The sequence below is a fragment of the Sinocyclocheilus grahami genome, unplaced genomic scaffold (assembly GCF_001515645.1).
Source record: "Sinocyclocheilus grahami isolate Dianchi unplaced genomic scaffold, SAMN03320097.WGS_v1.1 scaffold334.1, whole genome shotgun sequence".
Classification (NCBI taxonomy): Eukaryota; Metazoa; Chordata; class Actinopteri; order Cypriniformes; family Cyprinidae; genus Sinocyclocheilus; species Sinocyclocheilus grahami.
The window spans coordinates 542,067-551,752 of record NW_015505513.1 but is presented as its reverse complement, the minus strand read 5'-3'; the positions used below and the strand labels follow the sequence as shown (position 1 = coordinate 551,752).

Genomic DNA, 9,686 nt, shown 5'->3' with positions numbered 1-9,686 from the left:
ATCCAGTTTGAATGTTATTTTTAATGGGATGACCAAAATATACTTTGTGGTAAACAAACACTTATTTAAAATTTAAAAAATACATCAAATCACAATTATAACCAGTACGGCAGCAGAGGAGCACTTATTGGCTTATTAATCATTAATTTCTACTTTTTCTCCATATTTTGAAATTATAAAATCACTATTATAAAATATCAAATCATCAAGAAATCAGATTTTGTCAGAATTTTACACTTTGTGTATGAAGTAAGAAAAGTCACAAAGTGCCTTGAAAAACAAACTTTTCTTCAATTTGCTACTAAATCACACATAATCACTGAAGTTGTTCAGTTCCATATACTAGAAGAATAATGGTACATTTAATAAGAGTGGAATATATACATTTTCTATATAAAAATTAGATTTTGCACCTATTACTGTTGTTAATAAAAGTACATTTTTTTATGCATCTTAACTCTTTACTGTGCTTTACTGTCAAATCTGTATAAACAATAAAAATTAGAAAAACAAACAAGAAATTAACATGTAATATTATTAGTAACTGCACTTATTAATGCAAAACAACAGTCATTTTATTATTAAATTATCTATATTTTAATACTCCCTCACACCACCCCCAGCGCTACCAAATCTGCTCCTGGTGCCACCATCTGTAGAACTTAGTGGTGCTGGTGCCAATGCTCTCAAATGTTAGTCTGGAGCCCTGTTGAATTATAAAGTAGTTTTTGTTGTTCTTCTCTCCCGCACAGACTCAAACCCAGACAATCACTTTTTCTTGACTTTGCATTTACTGTATGCACTGACAAAACCCCAAGACTGACAGCTAACCCAAACTCTATAGTGATACCCATGTAAAAAGACAAACAACTTGACAAAACTTGAATGACAAAAAGGATCACTGACCCCAGCAACCTCTACCTATAGGAACTTCAAACCAATAAAGGCCTACAAGACCATCAGAACCTGCTCATGTCCTTTTGGAATGACTCTTCTCTTTCACTAAAAGTGAAACAAACATTGTATATTTCTTTTTGAACTTCAGTTACATCCAATAAATTAAATAAAATTATAATGTGGACCTCAGAACCAGTAGACAACAACAACAACAACAAAAATACACCAGTATCTCTATACACAACACAGTCTACATAATTGTTTATGTAACCATGCAACCTATAGGGCCTACTGTACTGATATTCTGTTTATCCTGCTCTATAAAATGTGAATTACATCACATGTAGAAAAAATTACTTTAATATGAAGGAGATCTATTTGTACTAAATGGAATAGAAAATGCTCTAGACACCTTGCTACTTATCAAAATATATATTTGCATATATTTGAATAAAACTGAGTATGGCGCAAACTTAAGTTTGCTGTAACAGAAAGCATAGATAAAAACCTACATTGTACTAACTCTGATCGCAAATCAGGAGGGGGAAAAAAAATCACTAAGCACACTTTATTGATGAATTCACTTCTTTGAACTACAGACAGAGAGATTAGCTTGTAACATACTTGTGACAGACTAGCCTGTTTACGTTTGTAGAGTAATGACTGCTTCATCTTAACGGGTGAATCAACAGTTATATTTAACTTAAATTGTTATTTTTCACACACACTGATTCATATTCACAACATAAACAACTGATAGTTTATTCTAGTTTAAATTTAGCCCATTAATCTTGAAATGTGTGACAGTTGAATTGTTAGCAACTGCTAACACTGTAGACTTTTGTTTACTTAACTTGGCCCAGACTTACTCTTAGGCCGTGTCTCAAAAACCTAGGTAGTAGGTGTCTATCTAGACAGCATTTTGGCCATCATATTACGTCCAAAAATGCTGCCAAGTAAGCAACCAACACAGTCCCACAATTCCGTGACCTGACGCAAGACTGGTTAGCACGCAAGACTTGTCACAAACAGATGTATCAGATTGCAAAGGAAATCAAACGAAAGTCGAACGCTGTTAAGTTAGCATGCGCTACAAACTGTGGATAAAAGATGCACATTAATGTTCAATCGGCGAGTCAAAATGTGGTAGAGCCCGCAGTGAGAATTCAAAGCCCAACAGTGTAAATAAAGTTTGACACAAACAACCGGCTGAAGACATTTGAACAAGACTTTTCTCACCTCATAGACAGTGGCCTCGGTGGGGTTGGCAAATCCAGCGCTAAATAAAAACAAGCCCATTTTAAACAGGCGGGTAGAATGTCTCAGTGTTGACTTTGGTCACAGCGCACAAGAGTTGTAAATACATGTATTGTTCGTTAATCGTACAAACGCGTAAAAGGCTCTCGCTCATGCGCCGCCCGTCTTCTGCTGTTATTGGGACATGAGGGGGGGGGGGGGGGGGCACATCAGTGGAGCAGCAGCATGAGCTCCGTGCCACTGGTAGCCCCCAACTATTACACAAGCGAGTCCCTGCGATCTGCAGTTCAGGCTCAGCTGGGTGTGGCGCAGTCACATCACGCCATGTGCGCAACGTGATGATGGGAGTATGGGACAAATTGTGCTTCGATCCGCCCACGAGCAGTAGTGGGGATTTGAATCATCTCAGTGACTCGACTCATTTGAATCAGTTTACGAAAAAGAATCACTCACTGAGAAGTTCATTGACCCTTTCTATAGATTACATCGCAACGCCAATAGGGGGCGACAGGGTGTTTGTTTGTTTATTTATTTATTTTTATTTGTGACCATGGACCACAAAACCAGTGAAAACTAGATTTATACATCACCAGAAAGCTGAATAAATAATCTTTCCATTGATGTATGGTTTGTTAGGATAGGACAGTGGTTCTCAAACCTGTCCTGGAGTACCCCCAGCCCTGCACATTTTGTATGTCTCCCTCATCTATCACACCTGATTCAACTCATCAGCTCATTCATTAGTGGAGACCGCAAGACCTGAAGTGGGTGTGTCAGATACAGGGATACATACAAAACGAGCAGTGCTGGGGGTACTTTCTGGAGAGGTTTGAGAACCACTGGGATAGGACAATATTTGGCCAAGATTAGTGTTGCTTTCGTCAACGAAAATTATGACGAAATATAGTCGTCGACGAACCTTTATCACGTGACGAAAACGAGACGAGACGAAAATGCTGGTCACGTGACGATGACGATAATTAAATATACAATGCAATATCGTTGACGAATGATCTGCTAACCGTTATGCTCATGTGTCCTCTGATAATAATAGCTTTCTAAGATTAAACATTTGGATAATTGGTAAAATTTTTTATAAATCTCTTAATAGCCCTACAAAAATACACTGAGTGAGCAAAACTTTGTTTAATTACCATTATAACTATCTCACAATGTTTACATATGAATAAAAGCCTACATTAAAATCTGTCATATAAATTGGTCTCTTCATTAGAAATTAGCCTACTGATTTTTTATAATATTAAAAATATCTGTATGACATTATATTCTGCAGTTCTTCCCTGTTGTACCAAATATCTATACTTTTCAAATTATCATATTGAAGTTAGAAATTTAAATATTGTAACCAAATTAATTTTGTAGGGTGCCACAAATTTGTAAAAATTTCCAAAGGGTGCCGTGACTAAAGAAAGTTTGGGAAACACTGATTTAGAAGACGAAAACCAAACAACGTTAAGTCTGACACAGAGAAAGGGACCGATGGCCGGCAGCCGGGGGTCGGCTTTATTTAAATTTATGTGTATGTACTTCTAACATGTTTGGTTGGTAAAATAAATGTTGTAAATTCAAATCAGAGCATCTTCCGTGTCTCTATAAGGTAACAATAATATAATAAGATAACCTTGTTTGAAATGGGTTTGGCTAAAAGAAAATTTTGGTTTCGTCTATACTACTAGGTACTTATACTATATTGACAGGGTTAAATAGAATTGCATTTCTAAAAAGAGACTACAATACAATTTTCATTGACTAAAACTAGACTAAATGTCATCAGTTTTCATTGACTAAAACTAGACTAAAATGCTCAGACTTTTAGTTGACTAAAACTTGACTAGACTAAAAAGAGTATGAACGTGACTAAAACTAATACAAACTAAAATGACAGTTTCACACAAAGACTAGACTTAAACTCAAATTAAAACAGGCCGCCAAAAACAACACTAGCCAAGACACAACTATTTGAATATCTGAATCTGAGGGTGCAAAAAAAAATCTAAATATTGAGAAAATTGCCTTTAAAGTTGTCCAATTGAAGTCCTTAGCAATGCATATTACTAATCAAAAATTAAGTTTTGGTATATTTACGGTAGGAAATTTACAAAATATCTTCATGGAACATAATCTTTCCTTAATATCCTAATGATTTTTGACATAAAAGAAAAAATTATAATTTTGACACATACAATGTATTGTCGGCTATTGCTACAAATATACCTGTGCGACTTAATTCTGGTTTTGTGGTCCAGGGTCACATTTGCAAGAGTTGAAGTACTTCAACAATAACATGACAGAAAATTAGAGCAAGGCCTAGGCCCTAGGGTATACAGAACATCTTTTAGTGCGTTTAAAAATAAAATGCTGGACAGAAAGGTTTTTGTTTTCAGTTTGTTTAAAAATGCTGGATGTTTTTCAAACTATTTTATGGGAGGATATTTACTGGTTGGGTGAAGCGGTCATAGCTGTGCTTCATCGTGAATAAAACACAGCTGTTGACCAATCAGAAGCGAGGACTGGAACTAACCGTTTTATAAGGTAATAAGAGATTTTTTGCACTTAAATCATAAAACCATGCATATTTATTGAGTCTTGTGTCTACATTAATGAGTCTACACCAGTGAGTATTTTAACAATAATGGATTGGCAATATTAACTTCTATTGTAAGTGCCTGGTTGTAACCACTGATCTACATATACAGTGGTGTGAACACACCTTCCAAAAAGTTCAACTTTTGTTGCATCAGTCCACAGAATATTTGCCCAACAGTCTTGGGGATAATCAAGATGCCACAGCCATATCACCCTGCAGCCCAAGACTGGTTGCCCACTGAAGCTAAGGAGGGCTGAACCTGGCCAGTACCTGGATGAGAGACTCCTGGGAAAACTTGGTTGCTGATGGAAGGTGTTAGTAAGGCCAGCAGGGGGTGCTCACTCTGTGGTCTGTGCGGGTCCTAATGCCCCAGTGTAGTGATGGGGACACTAAACTGTAAAAAGCACCATCCTTCGGATGAGACGTTAAACCAAGGTCCTGACTCTCTGTGGTCATTAAAACGGACTCTCTCTCCTCATCACCTGTAGCTGGTGTGTGGTGAGCGCACTGGCGCTGTTGTCCTGTGGCTGTCGTCGCATCATCCAAGTGGATGCTGCACACTGGTGGTGGTTGAGGAGAGACCCCCGACCCCCCCATATGATTGTAAAGTGCTTTGGGTGTATAGAAATACACAATAAAGCACTATATAAATGCCTCATTCATTCAAAATATTTTTTGGCAAATGTGAGACTTTATGTTCATTTTGGTCAGCAGTGGCTTTTGCCTCGGAACTCTCCCATGGATGCCGTTTTTGCCCAGTCTCTTTCTTATTGTTGAATCATAAACACTGACCTTAATTGAGGCAAGTGAGGCCTGCAGTTCTTTAGATGTTGTTCTGGGTTCTTTTATCACCTCCTGGATGAGTCATCGTTGCGCTCTTGGAGTAATTTTGGTAGGCCGGCCGCTCCTGGGAAGGTTCACCACTGTTCCAAGTTTTCTCCATTTCTGGATAATGGCTCTGACCATTGTTCGCTGGAGTCCCAAAGCCTTAGAAATGGCTTTATAACCCTTTCCAGACTGATACATGTCAACTATTTTGTTTCTCATCTGTTCTTGAATTTCTTTAGATCACGGCATGATGTGCTGCAATTTAAGCATGCTTCACTTCATCAGACAGATTCTATTTAAGTGATTTCTTGATTCAACAGGTCTGGCAGTAATCAGGCCTGGGTGTGGCTAGTGAAATTTAACTCCGCTTTCTAAAATAATGTGGTTAATCACAGTTCTTTCATGATTTAACAGGAGGGGGGGGGGCAATTCATTTTTCACATAGGGCCAGGTAGGTTTGGACAGCATTTTTCCCCTAATAAATGAAATCATCATTTAAAAACTGCATTTTGTATTTACTTGCATTATCTTTGTGTAATATTAAAATTAGTTTGATGATCTGAATCTTTTAAGTGTGACAAATATGCAAAAAAAAAAAAAACAGGAAGGGTGCAAAATCTTTTTCTATGAGATACATTTTCTATGTGTTTGTGTGTGTCAGAATGCTGGAGTCTCTCTAAAGGAGACTATGAGATACCTGGAGTCTGTCTTGAGGAGATCGAGGCCATGCTTAGGGGGGAGATACAGGACCAGGAGATCGGGATCTATTTTTCGACCTCATGGATGCCGAGATCAAATTCTACCAGTGAGACAGAGCAGGTAAACAGAAAAATGTCAGCGTATCGCTCACATATCTGACCTGTGACTTCCACTGTCTGATATTGCCTGTAACTTGTGGCTGTTTTGCAGTTGTCGTTGTGAATGTCAGTAGTGCTTGCTGATCTGCCTGGAGAGAGAGAGTCCAGAGCGCACAGATTCTTACCTGCTCAAATCCTGCTCTCCTAGTTCCCTTGATGCCATGCCAAACTAATTGTGATGTCCATGCCACGCTAACTGTAACTTAAAAAAAAACAACACTAGATGTTCATGTGAGTGGATCACCCTTATAACTTGTATATTACAAATATACAAGTTGCCTGCTTAGTGTTTAATGCAGTGTACCTTTGTACAGATATCATTATGCTAGTTGTATTCAAGTTCCTACATACTAAAACTCATTAGCCATCCTACATCACTGTGCTTTTATAAAAGAAAACTATAACGACCAACAATTCGTTGCAGAATCATTCAACGGCACCAAACAAAACAATCATCATATCAAGATAATCGCAAGCTGAATTGAATAGTGATAAAGCTTCTGAAAGACACCCGCTGGTCAAAACGGCGTGCAACGTAAACACAGACAAAGCGTGGGTTAACCACTGACCCATAAACTATTCTCTATTATAGATCAGTGGTTAAAACAACTTTTATAAAGCAAAAGTTTTTCTATAAAGTGTAACCTATTGAATGAAATATACAAATAATTAAATACTACTAAATATGAAGAGTCTTGTGCTTGTTAATTGTGTCCTCTCACCCAGCGGCAGGTAAATAGGCCAATTATATATAACAATTAACTAGCATCTATCTGTTAACTCAAAAGTGAAACTAAATGATAAAACTAACCCTAGATCAGTCACAACTATTATAAGCCACTACTACTTGTCTTGACTATATTTGGATATGACAAGGCATCGACCAATCATTTTATCACATTGTCCAACCATAGGTTAAGTCGCTTTATGTCTGCACACTACTTCATTTGTGTTTCTGCAGACTTTGGAAGGGTTCAGTGTCGGGGAGGAATGGATGGTGTATTTTTAATTGCCTAGGCCGTCCTAGACAGTTCGCGTCGTATGTTCGTTTGGTGCATTGACTGCATATTGTTTTGTAAACGAGGTACCGTGTAATGGAGAGTTCACACAAAGAAACATTCGTTGAAAGATGAAGCAGCCAACTATTGAGTCTGACAGCAGCTGCAGCAAACCGTGAGTAAACAATTTCATAATGCTTTGTCTTGTTTTGTATGGATAATGTTTTTAAACACTTATTCATGGGAGCGTTAGTACAACTGATCTATAACAGAGTTCATGTACATTTATATAGTGGATTATACTTTTTCCTATGGAGTGATGTTAGCCATTATAACAGTGGCCTTTTACTGGAGCCACCCCTTAAAATGGATAATATCGGACAGATGAAAATAATAATGAGGGTTTGTTTTGTTAACAAAGACCTCAAAGAATGCAAGTTATTGCACTAATTAAAAAAAAATCAGAGTCATGACAGTTTAAAAGATGCGATTCTGGACAACCAATCAACGTCGCGGAGAGAGGGACTGTTCTAAATCCTCTGTATGACGTAACGCGTCAGGCCCGATCACAGCAAGAACTGTAACAACCTTAATTTAATTAATTAGTTATGGTAAAATAACGGGATTAAAATATGTTAACGCACCGCCCGGCACCTAGACCTGTACATCGTCTTATATTTCATACAGTTGACTGTTGACTACGTGATGCAGGACAACAACTACGTAGTCCATAAATGCAGTTATGTGCCCCCAAAATTCAAGATATTAGGCCAAAAAAATGCTGCTGTAGGATTTTTTTCTCATATTTATATAAGCCATATCACATGAGTACTGTTTTTGTCCCCAATAGCATGCAAAAATGATTTCACTAATGATTTCATACAGCAGTTAAGTAAATAATAATTTTTAACAATAAAAAGTAAATATTTTAACAAAATGTTGTCTGTTTTTGCTCATAGGCGAATATTACCTATTAAAACCACATCACAAGTGTTGTGCAATTCCGAGCACAAAAATACACAATTTCTGAATATATCCGCATTTTTAAGAATGGGGTGAACCAATGATTCAGTTACCCATTCATAAGGATTCGTTCCTGAATGAATCAGCCGTTTGAACAAATCCAGTGAATTAATAAATTACTCAATGACTTGTTCATTAAGACATTTTACTGCCACCTACTGGCAGTTTAAGTTTCTTTTTTAGTGTAATTTAATTTAAAAATCATATTTATTCTAAAAAAAAATCTATATTAATAAAAAAAAATGATTAAAGGGATGGGTCACCCAAAAATGAAAAAAGAAGAAAAAAAATCTAATTACTGAAATATCGATTTCATGCTTTTCTCATATCTTTTGTGGGTAATTTCTCAATTTGATGTGCGATTAATATGTGATCAATTAGATTAATTTTCAATTGACAGCCCTGGTAGAAAATACTCCAAACTCGATAGTCTTCAGTGACTTGCTAATAATAAAATGTATAATACAAAAGCAGGACATCCTATCAGAAGCCAACATCTCAGAGAATTGGTAGTCTTTGCATCACAGCTTCACTCATCACAGAGTTTGATGAAGCACCTCAGTGGGTGACGGATGGGCCTCTGTGTTCAGTTTCCCGTGGGATCGCTGTCTTGGATGGTGATGTTGAGTGGCGTCCCTCCACACCCATCTATGGGAAGGAATCACGGCGTCAGGTGGTGTGACGCTCTCACTCACCCTTGCTCAGCTGAGTCACTCTTACCATAGCGAATACCTGCTTTATATCTCTCACTGACAGTGAAGATCAATAGTGAAGCTTCGCTCGGTGGGTGACGGTTGGGGTCCGATTCAGCTTCTCGCGGGAGGCTGACACCTGTTTGGGAGGTGTTGTGCTGAACTTGGTGGAGCTAGAAGGAGGTCAAAACCTCCTGTGCTGTGATGCATGATAAATAACAACAACAACAATAATAACAATATTTACAAATAACCTCTGATGCAGTGACTACCAATGGGAGAAAAGAAAGTGGTCCGCCACCTGATACAGCTGGATACAGAAAAATAAGTCATATTAAGAATGAATAAAGAATAAGAACAATAGAGAAAACTAAAATGATAATGAATCATTTAATTTAGTACTAGTAGTAAATAATACCATGTGTGAGGGTTCTGAGCGGGCAGCTTTGTCTATGTTGTCTTTGTTTGTCTTGTGTCTTAACACATTGCTTTGTGTCTGCCATGTGTTCCTTTGGTCCCACTTCCT

At 37.5% G+C, this 9,686-nt stretch overlaps 1 protein-coding gene and 2 long non-coding RNA genes across 5 annotated transcripts in view; 1 reads left to right on the top strand and 2 right to left on the bottom strand.

Annotated features, from left to right (window-relative positions):
* Positions 1 to 2,450, bottom strand: part of wbp1lb (WW domain binding protein 1-like b) — a 26,784-nt gene extending 24,334 nt beyond the window's left edge. For both annotated transcript variants that reach the window (XM_016295331.1, XM_016295332.1), the window contains exon 1: positions 2,137 to 2,450. In XM_016295331.1, coding sequence (XP_016150817.1) covers positions 2,137 to 2,196 — 60 coding nt within the window. In that variant the 5' untranslated portion in view covers positions 2,197 to 2,450. The remainder of the gene's footprint in view (positions 1 to 2,136) is intronic.
* Positions 2,451 to 6,370: 3,920 nt separating this feature from the next.
* Positions 6,371 to 6,649, top strand: LOC107602742 (uncharacterized). The gene is made up of 2 exons (XR_001611065.1): positions 6,371 to 6,409; positions 6,500 to 6,649. It is a non-coding gene; the product is annotated as an uncharacterized lncRNA (long non-coding RNA).
* A 2,229-nt stretch (positions 6,650 to 8,878) lies between these two features.
* LOC107602741 (uncharacterized) lies at positions 8,879 to 9,686 on the bottom strand. 2 transcript variants are annotated; one of them, XR_001611063.1, is made up of 4 exons: positions 9,579 to 9,686; positions 9,462 to 9,470; positions 9,189 to 9,359; positions 8,879 to 9,116 (listed from the first exon to the last, which is right to left on the bottom strand). It is a non-coding gene; the product is annotated as an uncharacterized lncRNA (long non-coding RNA). The 2 variants fall into 2 exon arrangements; XR_001611064.1 differs by having other exon boundaries at positions 9,201 to 9,359.